Consider the following 15,236-nt stretch of genomic DNA (forward strand, 5'->3'; position numbering starts at 1 on the left):
GGGGACCCCCCCAATCGGACTGCCAAATTCTCCGGTTTGCCCTGGGATATTATAGAAAATTATTTGTATGTTAAATGAAAATAAAACACATCTCGTGGCAAAAAAAAAAAAAAAAAAAAAAAGTTAATAAGGAGCCAATAGGGAAGCAAGGAAGTCAAGAGGGCATTTGAGGCCAGGGGACACAACAGCTGTGATTTCAAGATGGGAAATCACATGCCACGCTAAAGGGAAAGGGACTGAGCATGTATGGGGAGAGGTAGAGAGCTCTTTTTTGCAGAAATGTTGAGAGGGAAAGACACTTTTATAAAGTAAATGAGAATCACTATTAAAAGGCATTGATCTCATCAGGATCATCTGAGAAGTGAGAAATAGGGAGCTTCAGAAAAATGAAACCCCAAATAACTGTTGGGGTTACAGACAACCAACCAGACATGGTAAGAAGGCCTTCAGAACTTCTAAAAAGCTAGTCATGGTGCATTTAGGGTGGGTGCATGGATGCATTCTGCCCTCAGTGTTTTTTTTTTTTGTTTTTTTTTTTATGCATTTAGTACAGGGTCTACAGGATCTCACTACACAGATCAGACTCATAGTGATCCTCCTGTTTTCAGCTTCCCAAGCACTGAGATTACAGGCACACACCACTGTGGCCAGTTGGGGGCAGGGCTGGCACAGTATGCCCGGGGTTGAACCCAGTCCCTGCGCCTTGGCCTCAGTATTTTTTTTTTTTTTTTGGTGGAACTGGGGATTGAACTCAGGCCCTTGTGCTTGCCAGGGAAGCGCTTATTCCACTGAGCCAGCTCCCCAGCCCCATTTTGATTTAGTCTTTCAGCAGAGTTCTGGATGAGAGGACAGACAGGTTAGGGGTTATAAGAACATTGCAGTTTCAGAAAGGGCTGGCATTCAGTTCAAGTTTCTTTTTTTTTTTTTTTCTTTTTTTGGCAGAACGGGGGATTGAACTCAGGCCCTTGCGCTTGTCAGGGAAGCGCTTATTCTACTGAGCTATCTCCCCAACCCCTCAGTTCAAGTTCCTTGAATGATATAAAGCACAAAGAAGCAGAAAATCAAGAGAGGCTAGAGGAGTCTAGCTACAACGCAGAGCAGGAGAGGGACAGAACAACTGTTCAATATTTGTTAATTTCCCAAAGGTACTAGGCAGCTCTTGTGGCATGAAGTGGAAAGACCTAAGACTAGGTAGGCAATTAACTCACTCAGTCCAACAAACATTTAATGGGTACAAGGACTAAGAAAAGCTCTGTGGAATCTTTCAAAACTAGCTGCCTTCAGGGCACCTGAGGTCTTCAAACCTCATCATCACACCACAAACCATGATGCTGTTGAAAGCATACCTTTGTAAAGGGACCCTAGGCATATTGTGCCGGCCCTGCCCCCGACTGGCTGTGGTGGCGCGTGCCTGTAATCCACACACAACACTATACTCAGAGAGTCAGTAAATTGGGGAAGGTGTTTGTAAAGGTACAATTCAGGGAGCACCTTTTAATAGGCACATATTTGAAGGTTTGCTGTATTGTTCATTTTTAAAATTTATTTATTTTTTAATTTTTATTTATTTATTTGCTGTATTGTTTATTAAGAACTTTCAAAGCACAGAGAACTCTTGGGCAAAGGAGCAGAGGTGAGAAGTTCTGACGCATTTAGTGGATGGTGGTTATCTATGTAGCTGCAGTAGTTTGGCTTGTGGGGAGTTATGCCTGGAAATGTGTGTCTGAGACAATTTATAAAAAGCTTTGTGATTTAGATCTGTTTGCAGAGATAAACTGAAGACTTACATGCAGGAAAGTGACCACGATTCGCTGGGCATTTGAGGCAACAGTTGAATCAAACACATGAGTAGATAATAACATGGCTTCTTTCTGGTCAGAAAAGAGGAATTTCAATTGCATGATTAAATTCATTAATAGAGGGAAGGGGCTCTTACTTCCCAGGGCCAGCCATGGCCCTTTTCTGATTTTATAAACAGATTTTATTTTTTAGAAACAAGTTTTCCAGACTTAGATCTCTGGGAAAACAGAAGCAAATAGGAACACAGGCTTGCTTTGTTTTCCCAAGAGAGGTTTCCCAGGCGATTTCTCTAATTATCTAGAAACAAATTTTTTAAACCTCTTTTTCCCTTTAGATTTCGGCCAGGCCGAGGAGGAAACTGCAGCATTACCATAGATTGTGCAGCTTTGGTTTGAATGCAATATTAGTCCCGAGAGACTCCTAAGGTCTCTGAGCAAACTGTCTCTGGGCATTTGTTTCCAGCAACTAGGAAATAGCTTACAAAAAAGTACGAGAAAGCCGGTGCTCCGCAAAGGGCTTATTTTAAAAGAAAGAAAGAAAGAAAAGAAGACAGGATATCTTTTTAAGATAATGCAAAAAAATTAAAAAAATAAATAAATCCCACCGACAGCCCTGCCCTTGCTTGTAGTCAGGGCCTTGGTGATGAAAGCGCCTGAACCTTACGCATAAGGAATAGTAGCTTGGCGAGCTCCTGCGGGTTATCACCGCACATAATTCCGCCAGGCTCCCAGCGAGGCGGTTTAAAGCTACAACCTCGCGCTCCACCTAACCAATAAGAAGTCTGGGATCTCCGCTTGTCTCGAATTTCTACCAATCAGCACCCGGAACTTTAGCTTGTTGGGCGGAGTCTTGTTGTCCGGAAAGAGAGGCAATTTCCCCTTAGAATTTTGCCAGTAACGGGCATGGCTGCAACCCCTGGAGGAGGGGACGTGAAGTGAGGAGGGGGCTGGGAGGGGAGAGGATGCGGGCGAGGAAGACGCGCCCCTGGGCCCGGGTAAGTACGAGACGGCCCGTGGCTCAAAAATGGGGAGCACAGGGGCGTGGGGCTCCTCCTTCCGCTTCCTCTGGATTCTTGGCCAAGGCGAGGGGAGTCTGGGGTCTGCACCCAGAGAATGGTCTGAACGGACCCCTTCTTTAAGGGAGGTAGGGGACTGGCTCTTGCCTCTAGTTCTTGGCCGTTTTCGTCCCCTACATCCTCAGGTTGCCGCCCTCCGATCTGGCTTGTCTTCTTTTGGGGTCCCTCATGAGAAATAAAGCGTCTTTCCAACAAAGAATTCCTGCCCTAGCTTTGCCGTGGATGGGCCTGGTGCCAGAGGACGCTGGTGCTTCGACACTGGTACTATGAGTCCCTATCCTCAACCCAAGTAAAGACCCTTGTTTACCCCACATGCGCTCCTCTGCCTAGGGCCCTCGTGCTAGCTGCGTGCCCTGTCCCCTGTCCCCTGTTCCCTGTTGATGGAGTTGTGAGACGCTTGTCACAGCTCTGAGCTGCGACGTTGCAATTTGAAGTGTGTTTTTCTTTTCCTTTTTTTTCTTTTCTTCTTCTTCTTCCCTTTTCAGGGTCGTTTTAAAACTCAGAAGCCGCCATAGGATCACTGTATGTGCCATCCTATAAGGCGATTTCTGTGCCAAACTCCTTGGTTCTTCCACTGCACGCCCTAAAACTTGGTTCTCACCATAGCTTGCATGCCACGGTATGAGTGAGCCCCAGCCCGGTGCCCAGTGCCAGACACGAGCAAAGCTCTGCTTTCCTTTCATTGGTGTGTAACTGTGGGCAGCACTTTGGCGTGTTCATTGATTTGGTCATGTGCTCCTCCCTCCCACCCTTTTCCTCTGAGATTTTCTATGGTTCTTGAGGAAAAAGAGAATTGAATACTGAATTGGTTTCTTTTGGTATGTGGTTTTGTGCATTGGATGGAATGCTATTTTCCTGTTTTATCCAAGATGCCCAGTTTTAGCGATGTAGTTAAGTTACTTCTTAGGGGAATTTTTGAGAGATGAAAGAATTTCCCAGGAATGGACAGGTAGAGGAGAAGGGGGAGGAGGGAGCCTTAGTGTTTTCATTTTACAGAGGGGAAAACTAGCTGGAGAGTCAAAGGGGGCAGAGCCAGCTGGAGCCAGACTAGAATCCTAAACTCCAGATCCTTGATATTGTTCATCCCCCCAAAGTCAGCTATTTCCTTTGCGGTATCTGAGGAAATTAAATCCAACCTCTAGGGTGGTTGTGAGCATTAAGTGAGATGGTGTGGGATGGTGTAGGGATGGTATGGGTATGGGGTTAGGATCCCTAGCAAAATGTCCAGCACTCACTAGGTTGGGTTTTGTTTTGGTTTGGTTTGGTTTTTTTTTGAGGTACTGGGGATTGAACTCAGGACCTTGTGCTTACCAGGCAAGCGCCTCTTCTACTGAGCTATCTCCCTGGCCCCAACTCACTAGGTTCTTTGTTTGTTTTCTTTTTTTTTGGTGGAGCCGGGGATTGAACTCAGGCTGTTGCACTTGCCACGGAAGCCTTATTCCAGTGAGCCATCTCCCCGGTCCCCTCGCTAGGTTCTTAATGCATTCTTTTCCTGTATTTATGGGCAGGGCCAGCACAGCACACCGGGGGTTGGACCCCAGGCTTCTGTGCTTTGCCTAAGCAGGCGCTTTAGTCTGCTGAGCTATCAAGCCGGCCCTTTAATGCATTTAAAAAAAATTATTAGTTTCATTTATTTATTTGTTTATATTTAGGACAGGGTCTACAGTGTCTTACTGTATAGATTGAACTCGTAGTGATCCACCTGTTTACAGCCTCCCAAATGCTGGAATTACAGGCATGTGCCACCACACCCAGTCACATTCAATGTCTCAGCGCTCCCCTGGGGCGGGGCCTGCACGGCAGCCTTGTGGATCGAACACCTAGCCCCTGCGTCTGCCTAAGTGGGCTTTAATCTCTGAGCTATTGGCCAGCCCTAAAAATTTATTAATTTTAAATAATTACCAGCGGGCTCATCAGCTCCTTCCTTCTTTCCGTACATCCTTCCTTTCTTGCTGAGCCTCATACACACTAGGCAAGCTCTATCATTGAGCCACTTTCCCAGATCTTGTAAATTTTTCTTTTTAGACAGGCTGTCACTGGGTTGCCTAGACTGGCCCCAGGACTTGTGATTTTCCTGCCTCAGTCACCTGAGCAGCTGGGATTACAAGCATTCAGCACCACACCCGGCTGATTTCTTACATTACTATTTATTGCGGTCTATCTATTTTGGGACATAAATTATTTCAGCGGTTTTGCAGTCAGGAGCAAGGTGAGCCTTGTCCTTGATTTTTGGCAGTCATAGCGTCATTAGATATGTCATGAAGGGGAATGCGTTGGGTACAAGGACAGTGAGGAGGCAGAGAAGAATTGAGGCCCACTGAAGGAAGAAGCAATACCATTGTGGCGTCTTTGTATGATAATCTTTGCAAAAGAGGGACTGATCTTAGTATGTCAGAGAGGTAATTTTAGCTGGGCACGGTGGCGCACACTTCTGATACCAGCTACTACAGTAGTCTCTGTCTCCCATGAAGGGAGTTGTGGTAGAAAAGAGGATCAAAAGTTTGAGCCCAGCTTGGGCAACTTTGCAACTTAATGAGACCCAATCTCAAAAGAAAAAAAATAGAAAAGGCCTGGAGATGTAGCTCAATGGGAAAGTCCTGGATTCAAACTCCACTAGTGAGGGGATAAAAGTAAAAAGAGCTGGGGATGTTGCTCAGTGGTAGAGCCTATGCCTAGCATCTTCAATCCTTAGTTCCACACATACACAAAAAGTAGTTTAAAAAGAAGTTTGAAATCATTGTAAAGGTCAGAGCACAGACTCTCGTTACCCCGGGGAAGGAGATAGCATGTTTAGATAAAAGCCACAAACACTCTGTAGTCTTGTTTCAGCTGCCCTGTGAGCTCTAGCTTCCTGGCTTAATGTTCTATGTCAGAGCTACACACAGAAACTGGCGGATACCCTGGAGCAGTGTGTGTACGGGGCAAGTTAAGCCCAAAACATCCGCCTGAGAACCAGCCTCCAAACAAACAGTGAAGCATCATCGTCATCATCACTGGCCCTGAGCCTCCTTGCCCGTTCACCCCACCATGCCCCTCGGTTTGAACTTTAGAAGATAAGACCAGGAGAGGCTGGGCTGGGCAGTGACATGGAAGAAAACAGAAAGCACTTCACATTTCTATTTTGAGAAGTTGCTAGGGAGTGCCAGCTCTTAGTGTGGAGAATCAGCCTTTTGGAAATCTTAACTCCTGTAGAATTAATGAGCAAAGAAGGTCACAATCTTTTGGTTCCTCCCTGTAATTTTTTCCCCTAAATTGGGATCCAGAATCAGATTCTATATAGAGAAGGAGGAGCAGTAATAAAAAGCTGTCTCCACCCAAGGCTTTATTTAACCCAACTTGGTGAGTTAGGTAGAAGCTGTAACCCAAGCCGTGTAAATTGGCAAGACACAGAGCCTCAGAGGCCATTCCTGGCGTTCAAGTGTCTGTTTTTCATCTTGTTATTGTGTCAGTGTTGCCAAAAAGATAGGCTCCTTTAAAAATAATGTTTAAGGTGAATGTAAACATTATATTTTGCAAACTCATATTAATAAAATAAAAATTTTAAAGTACTGGTTAAACTTAATGTAGCTTTCCAGCAGACCTGGATTTGTTTGCAGCAGCGCAGGTGAACTAAAGGTTAGTCTGGCGGCTGAAACAGGAATGTTTTTTCTTCCCGAAAGAGCTGCCAGCCTGAATGTGTGGTTTGGTGATCAGGGTTTGTATAATAATCAGCTTGGCCTGTGGCTGTTGAGACAGTAGTAAACAGTACGATCACGTGGCCAGCAAGTAGGGTAAGGGCCAGATTCAGCCCAGCCCAGATGGCTGCTTCGGCTGGCAAATCTCACACTGATTGCTTTGGAATTCGTTAGTGCAGAGGCCAGAAGTAGTGGGATGATGGAGGGTGCCCAAGGGAAGAGGAACTTCCAGAGCTCAGAATGGCATTTGGGAAACCAGAAATGTGAGTCCAATTATGCGATCCAGGTTCTCGTAATTTCACGATCCTCTTGAAAAAGATATTTGTGCTAACTAGGGGAACAGAAAGCCCCTGGGGAACGCTGGAAAGACATGTACTGGAGAGAGACTGCAAAGTGGAGCACCCAGTGCATAACCTCCCCTTAAGCTAGCAGAGTACCCCAGGGGAGACTATTGCTGGGCAACATAGGCAGAGCTTTTGCAAAAACAAGACCAGTGGTCTGTGCGATAAGATAATGCGCAGCGTACAGTTTGCCGCGCTAAGCAGTTGGGTAGCAGTAAGAGGTCCTCATCATTGTGCAGTCTTGCAGCCATCTGTCTCCAGAACTTTCTCATTTTCTCAAACTGAAACTCTGTACCCGTCAGGCAGTCTGTTCCCATTTCCTTGGTCCCCATCCCTTGGCCACTGCCACTCAACTTTCCATGCCTAGGATTTTGAATCCCCTAGAAATCTCACAGGAGGCGCCATACCATATTTGTCGCTTTACGACTGACTTGTTTCGATTAGCATAATGTCTTCAAGATTAATCCATGTTGGGCTGGGGAGATGTCTCAGTAGAATAAACGCTTGCCTCACAAACACAAGGGTCTGAGTTCAATCCCTGGTCCCGCAAAAACAAAACAAAACAAAACAAAAAAACTTAAAAAAAAAACAAAAAATATTATTCCATGTTGTAGCATGTGTGAAAATTCCCTAAGACAAAATTATATTCCACTGTAGGGATGCACTACCTTTTGTTTATTCGTAGTATCTGTTAGCACTTGGGTTACTTTGGCTTTTCAGCTATTATGAATGAATAATGCCTCTCGGAACATGGGTGACTAAACACTATTTTATTTATTTATTTATTTATTTATTTATTTATTTATTTGGCAGAACTGGGGATGTACTGGGGATTGAACTCAGATCCTTGTGTTTGCCGGGCAAATGCTTATTCTACTGAGCCATCTCCCCAGCCCCCTAAACACTATTTTGAGTCCCTGTTTCATTCTTCAGAGTGTATATACCAGGAAGTAAGAAGTTGCTGGTTTTCCTTTTCTTTTTTGATACTTGGGATTTAATGCAGGCCCTTCATATTGAGCTACATCACCCTTTTCAAAGTTTTTATTTTGAGGCAAACTCATTGCCCAGCCTAGGCTTCACTGCCTCGGTCTCCCAAAGTATGAGGATTACAGGCTTGGGTCACCATGCCCTGGTGAGTCTAAGAAATGTCACCCAAAATCACAAAGATTTAAAAAATTTTTTTAAAAAATCTTTTATTTGTTTGTTTGGTTGGTTGGTTGGCTGGTTGGTTGGTACAGGGTCTTGCTACACAGCTCAGACTTGTAGAGATTCTGCTGGCTTTAGCCTCCCCAGCGCTGGGAGTACAAGCGTGTGCCATGAGGCCTGCTTTTGGTGCCTGGCAGGGTGTAGCTGTGGTTCAGGGGCGACAGGGCATGCGGTACCAGGGATTGAACCGGGTCCTTGGGCTTGCCAGGCAGGCGTTTAGACCACCGAGCTATCTCCCCAGCCCCACAAAGATTTTATATTTTCCTCTTCTATTTTTTTGGTACTGGGAATCAAATTGTGCTTGCAAGGCAGGCACTGTACCACTGAGCTACACCCTGGTGCATCTTGTAAAAGTTTTATAGGTCTATGATCCATTTTGCATACACACACACACACACACACACACACACACACACACATTTCCAAGATAATTTCTCTCTTCCTTGAGGCAAGGCCTTGCATCGATCCTTCTGCCTCAGGCTGCTGAGTGCTGCGATTATAGGAAAGCACCACCATGCCCAGTTACCTTTTTCCCCATCTAAAGAGATATTAAATTGTTTTGGCACCATTTGTTGAAAAGATTTTCCTTTTTCTTTTTCTTTTTTTTTTTTTAATTATTATTTATTTATTTTTGTGTCTGTGTGTGTGTGGCCAGCTCACCCACCAGGGGGCGGGCTGGCTGGCATGTGGTGCTGGGGATTGAACCGCAGTCTCTTGTGCAATGCTAAGCTTGTTCTAAGTAGGTGCTTTAGACCACTGAGTCATCTCACCAGCCCAGATTTTCCTTTTTCCACTGAAGTATCTTTGTACTTTTCTCAAAAATCAATTGTCCATATGTCTGCATCGATTTCTGGACTCTCAAATATCAAGTCAGTACCACTCTGATTTAGTTAGTGTAGCTTTCGAGGCCTAGAAATCAGATGGTAAACATCTTCCAGTTTTGTCCTCTTAGGGTACTATAATTTAAGTGCCTTTTATAAGTGAGGGTTTTTGCTTTGTTTTGTTTTTGAGATAGGGTCTTGCCATGTAGTTCAGACTGGCCTCAAACTTACAATCATCATCCTGCCTCAGCCTCCAAAGTGCTGAGATTACAGGTGTGCATTACCATACCCACCTTCAAGAATTTTTTTTTTTTTTTTTTTTGGTACTGAAAATCGAACTCATATTTGCCAGGCATGCGCTATGACTCTGAGTTTAATCCCTGGCCCCTCAAGCATTTTTTTTTTTTTTTTCCATACAGAGAAGCTACTGTATTGCTTGCTTTTATAGTCTTACCGAGTTAAAAGACACCATATAAAGTCATCTCTTCTCTACTGTCTACCTAGTATATTAATTTTCTTCCTTATTTCTCAGCTTCTGCTTGATTCCCTGCAGTGATAAGGAACTTACTGCCTCACTGGGCAGCATATTCCACTTATTTTCATACAGTTCTAATTATGTAGAAAAAGATTATTCAAAATTAGTCCTACTCTTATGAACCTCCTCCCCCTGATTCTAATTCTTTTAGTCTTGTTTTGGGGAGATTGGCTCTTCTTCCTTTTTTCCTCTTTCTCCCCTCCTCTCCTCCTCCTCCCTGTTTGTCCTTTTCTTTTTCTTTCTTCTTTTTTTTTGGCAGAACCAGGGATTGAACTCAGACCCCTGTGCTTGCTGGGGAAGCGCTTACTCTACTGAGCCAGCTCCCCAGCCCCCCTTCCTTTTCTTTTTGTGGCACTGGATATTGAACCCAAGGTCTTCACACTGACCAACATCTCTAGCCCAGAGTCTCACTATGTAGTTCAGATTGGCCTTGAACTCACTATGTAGCCCATGCAGGCCTCAAACTCATGGTGATCCTCCTGGCTCTGCCTCCTGAGTGTTTGTTTGTTTGTTTGTTTGTTTGTTTTTCTTGCAGAACCAGGGATTGAACTCAGGCCCTTGTGCTTGCCAGGCAAGCTCTTATTCTATTGAGCCATCTCCCTGGCCCCTGAGTGTTGGGATTACAGGCATGCACACGTGTCTGTCTTATTTTCATTTTATTTATTTATTTTTTTAGATGCTAAATTGCCTAGACTGGGCTTGCACTTACAGCCCTCCTGCTTCAGCTATCACAGGCCTCTCTCTTCTCACCCTTCATAGCCTTTATGCCCCGATAGCCCTGTTCCCTCCCACATTTGCTTTTGCGTTACTGGCTAAGAGTGTTCAGTTTTTTCCTACCATTTCTCATGTAATAGGTTCTGTAACATGGTTGCTGCTCTCTGGAAGCCTTTCAGCATTGTGCATGACCTTTAAATGTGTGATGCACAAATGGACAGCACATTCCGGGTATATCCTGCTAAGTATAGAACTCAGACTTAGCTCCCTTGTCTGTTAGTTCAGCCTACGTGTGGATGGCCGTGCTCACTTATATTAAAATTCCATTTAACTAAGCCATATATGGTAATAATGCACAGTAGTTTTTGAGCATGGGCTCAGGGCCCCATATTTTTCCTTGTTAAATCGAACCTATGAGATTTGGCTCCTCATTTCAGCATTTTAGCCTGTTGGAATCTGCTTGGATCTTGGCTTTGATCTCCTCTCCCGGTTTATGCTAGCCAGGAATGTGCTTAGCATACCATCTGTTTTCTTACCCCAGACACTGATAGAAATATTGACTCGAATGCCCCCCAGGATAGCACCCTTGGCTTTCTGTTGAAAACCTCCCTTTAGTTTAGCAGTGATGTATCAATTAGTTCCCTCTGGGAGAAGTGAAATGACAGCTCGGTACCGTGGCACACGCCTGTAGTCCCAGCACTCACAAGGCTGAGGTGGGACGATTGCGATGAGTTCAGAGCCTGCCTGGGCTACATAATGAGACCCTGTCTCACAAAACCAAAATCCAAAAATACAAACAACCTGTTGTGGTTTGTGTCTAGGAGTACCCCCAAAGCCTCATGCAGTCATGGGGTGCCTTCTGGAGTCTAGGATTGATTATTGTGGGTGTGGATGCTGCACCCGCCCTATGGCTGGTAATTTGCATTTCAATGTAAGGAGGGGAGAGAGGCTAGCTAGCTGCCAGGGCTGCTGCCACTCCTTTTGCTCTCTGTTCTTTGCTGCCCCCATGAAAGGTTGCTCTCTGCCATGTGCTGCTCTGCCTTGGAGTGGAGACTGAAACCTCCAGTCACTGTGAGCTAAATAAAGTTTTACTTCCTTCAAAAGAAATTAGTTCCCTCTAGGCACAGCCATTCAACTGAATATAAATCCACTAAACTGTGTTTCCAAGGGTTGGGCAAGGGTGGTGTGTAAGCCCTAATGCAGGCTGTGTTAGAAGGGCGCCAGGTCCCCATCTCACTCTTAGATGGAGCCTTGGGCCCCCACCTGACTCTTTTGTACCTCAGTTCTGGGCCTGGGAGTAGAAAGTACTCATCCTTTTTTTCTTTTGGCAGAACTAGGGATTGAACTCAGGCCCTTGCACTTGCTGGGGAAGTGCTTATTCTACTGAGCCATCTCCCCAGCCCATAGTACTCAGTATCCTTTGATTTCATGGCTACTACTGCCACCTTTTCGAGCTGGAAACCAGGATTATTATAATTTTCTTCTGTCATTTCTTTCCCTTCTCTCTTTGATCCAGTCTCTACTCTTAAAATCCTGGGGCCTAATCAGAAAATATTTTCCTTTGGTCTTTTTTGTACTTGTGGGTTTATTTATTTATTTTGTCTGTTTGAGACAGGGTCTCACTATGAAGTGCAGGCTGGCCTTGAGCTCATTTCTGTAGTCCAGCCTGGTCCAAGCTCACAGCAATCATTCTGCCTCAGCCTTCCGAGTGCTGGGATTGCACCATGCCTGGCTTGTAATTGTTGTTTAGTTGAAATTTATTTTTTGGTTTTGGTGCTGAGGACTGAACCCAGGACTTCCAGCTTGCTAGACAAGAGTTCTACCACAGAGCTATATCCTCAGCCCCACAGTCAGGGCGTTTTTGTGTCGCTTTCACCTTTCACTTTGCTCAAACCTCTGCTTGCACCAAACAGATCAGATCATTTTTTTTTTTTTTTCAGTGTATTTTGTACAAGGCCTCATTATGCAGCTCTCCTAGTGATCCTCCTGTTTTTCAGCCTCCTCAGCACTGGGATTACAGGCGTGTGCCACCATGCGCAATCTAGGCCAGTGGTTCAGGGTGCCCGGGGGTGGGTGCCAGGGATCGAAACCTGGTCGCACCTGTTGTTTGTAATTCCTGCTTACTTTTCCGATGCCAATTTGAATTGTAGTTATCTTTTTTTTTCCTTCATAATAGTTCTAAAATTAGAAATCCCTCTGGGAAGGAGACTCTTAGACTTGAAAGCAGAACTATTCCTTATACTTCTTCCTTAAGCGTATGCAGTTGTCCAATGTATTAGTCCGCTGTCTTTGCTATAGCAGATTCCTGAGGCAATCAATTTAAAAGGTGGAAAGGTGTATTTGGTCCCCAGTTGCTTGGTTAGGTAGCTTTAGGCTCGTGGCAGCACAGTACATCAATGGCAGAAGACCACGGTAGTGAGGAGCAGAGAGACTCGCAGGGGCCAGGGTCCCAATTTTCCCATGAAGACCATGATTCCAGTGGCCTCACTTCCTCCCTCTACGCCTCATCTCCTAAAGGTTCAGTTCCAGCACTTCCCAGTAGTGCCACAGGCTGGTGGCAAGCCTTTACACGTACTTGATAAATGTTTGTTTGGTTCCTTATCCCTTCTCTTTTTCCACACCTCCTGGCCTCTGGATTTTTGTTGTTGTTTGGTACCTGGCATCAAACTCAGGACCCTGCGCTTGCCAGGCTGGTGCTTATGCCACTGAGCTATCTCCCTGGTCCATAGATTCTTTTTATCTACGCTTCCATCACTAGAGTTCCTTTCCATTTGCAAAAGATTTACCTCCCTGCTTCCTATCCCCTACCTTTTATTTTCAGAAAATTACCTATCTTTTGGGTTTCTCATATAGGTGAAGTTATATGATATTTAAGTTTGTGTGTCTGGTTTATTTCACTTAATATTGTGGTGTCAAGGGGCCTCGATTTTCCTGCAGTTGCTCATGTTTATCTTTCTTTATGGCAGAGTACTCCATTGTGTATACATAATTCCACTGTGTATAAATACCACAGTTTTTAATCATTCATCTCTTGGCGGATATGTAGGTTGCTTTTAAGATTTAGCGATTATGAGTTAGTTGTGCTGCTATAAATGTAAGTATACATGTACATTGTAATAGCATGTCTTTAATTCTTTTTTTTTTTTTTTTTTTTTTTTTGCGGAAGCCAGGGCAGGGGAGAGGCTGAACTCAGGCCCTTGCGCTTACCAGGGAAGCGCTTATTCTACTGAGCCATCTCCCCAGCCCCCATGTCTTTAATTCTTTTAGGTAAGTACCTAGAAGGGGAATAGCTGGGTCAAATGGAATTTCCGGTTTTAGTTTTAGTTTTTGAGACAGGATCCTTCTGGGTAGTGAAGGCTGGCCTTGAATTCACCATGTAGCACAAGCTGGCCGCAAACTCACAGTGATCCTCCTGCCTCAGCCTTCTGATTGCTGGCATGTGCCACCACAGGGGGCTAAGACTTTATTTTTTTGAGGAAGTTCCATACTGATTTACATAACAATTCTATTAGTTAACATTGCCACCCACAAAGTAGAAGGGTTCCTTTATCCTAAGCAGCCATTCCAGCCTTTGTTATTTTTTGATTTCTTTCGAAAGGGCGGGCCAGATAGCTTATCTGATGAGTGCTCCTGTTTAGGCAGAGTGCAGTGGCCAGGGTTCACTGTCCGGTGTGCTGTGCCGGCCCCACCCCAGGACGTGCTGAGACAGCGACTGAGCCTCTGGTGTGGGGGTGCACATCCCTGTAATACCGGCTCTTGCCTGAAAACAGGTGAAGCACTACCAGTTGGATGTACATAGTAAGACCCTGTAGACTCTGTATTAAATACATTAAAAAATAAAAAATATAGTTTACTTTCGATTTTTGCTTTTTATTAGCACATGTTTATAGTGTATAATAATTTTATTTCTTGTGCAATGTTGATACATGTATGTAATATAACACATTCCAATTCTTTTTTCATACTCTCATCCTTTCCCTCCCCTTTCTTCCATCACTTTGTCCCCTTCCCAGTTGCAAAAAAAACTATCTTCCTATTTCCTATTATCTATTTTTTTTGTGGAACCGGGGATTGAACTCAGGCCCTTGGACTTGCCAGCCAAGCACTTATTCCACTGAGCCATCTCCCTGGCCCCCTATTATCTATTTTTAATTCTGCTCTTCATTTATATTTTGGGTCTCTCCTATAAGAGGAACTATGGACTATTTGAGCTTGTGTGTAATTATTTCACTTAAGGTGTTGGGGTGGATCCAGTTTCCTACAAATGTCTCAAAGACACACACACACACACACACACACACACACACACACACTCTGATTCCAAATTTATTTTATGGGGCCGGGGAGATGGCTCAGTGGAATAAGCTCTTCCCTGGCAAGTGCAAGGGCCTGAGTTCAATCTCTGGTTCCACCAAAAAAAACCAAAAAACCACCCCAAATTTATTTTATTTTTTATTATTAAATCTATTGGTACAATTTAAATATACATATTGATCACTTTCATCATGGGGAATTTGTACCCAAATGACTCAAGTTTACCCTTCTTTATGGCAGAGTAGCACCCCACTGTGTCTAAACCCCACATTTTCTTTATCCATTTATCTGCTAATGGACACAGAGGCCACTTCCAAGATTTATGAATTGTGCTGCTATAAATGTGGGTAGGCATGTGGTATGTCTTTATTCCTGTTTGGGAGATACCTAAAGGGGAGTAGCTGAATCAAATGAAATTTGTAGTTTTATTTTATTTTTGAGGAATCTCTGTACTGATTTACATAGTAGTTGTACAAGTTGATATTCCCACCAACAGTGTTCCCTTTTCCCTACAGCCTCACTAGCATTTATTTTTATTTTTATTTAATTTCTTTCTTTCGTTTTTTGGTACTGGGAATCGAACTCGGGACCTCATGCTTGCTAGGTGGGTGCTGTGCCTCTAAGCTATATCCCCAGCCCTTTTTATTTATTTTTTTTTATTTTTTATTTATTACATTTATTTATTTATTGTGTGTGTGGCCAGCTCAGCCCACCAGGGGGCGGGGCTGGCTGGCATGTGGTGCTGGGGATTGAACC

The 15,236-nt window shown here is 44.3% G+C and overlaps 2 protein-coding genes across 2 annotated transcripts in view; both read left to right on the forward strand.

Annotated features, from left to right (window-relative positions):
* Positions 1–12,705, forward strand: part of LOC101591494 (thymosin beta-10-like) — a 12,973-nt gene extending 268 nt beyond the window's left edge. Inside the window, exons 2-4 of the mRNA XM_023714081.1 lie at positions 7,106–7,111; positions 9,851–9,856; positions 12,696–12,705. Of these exons, the coding sequence (XP_023569849.1) occupies positions 7,106–7,108 (3 nt within the window). The 3' untranslated portion in view covers positions 7,109–7,111; positions 9,851–9,856; positions 12,696–12,705. The remainder of the gene's footprint in view (positions 1–7,105; positions 7,112–9,850; positions 9,857–12,695) is intronic.
* The window catches only part of Tmem94 (transmembrane protein 94), a 57,118-nt gene continuing 44,577 nt past the window's right edge, over positions 2,696–15,236 (forward strand). Inside the window, exon 1 of the mRNA XM_023714078.1 lies at positions 2,696–2,794. The gene's annotated coding sequence lies outside the window, so the exon portion shown is untranslated. The remainder of the gene's footprint in view (positions 2,795–15,236) is intronic.

This window comes from Octodon degus, unplaced genomic scaffold (assembly GCF_000260255.1).
Source record: "Octodon degus isolate 3935 unplaced genomic scaffold, OctDeg1.0 scaffold00033, whole genome shotgun sequence".
NCBI classification, from domain to species: Eukaryota; Metazoa; Chordata; class Mammalia; order Rodentia; family Octodontidae; genus Octodon; species Octodon degus.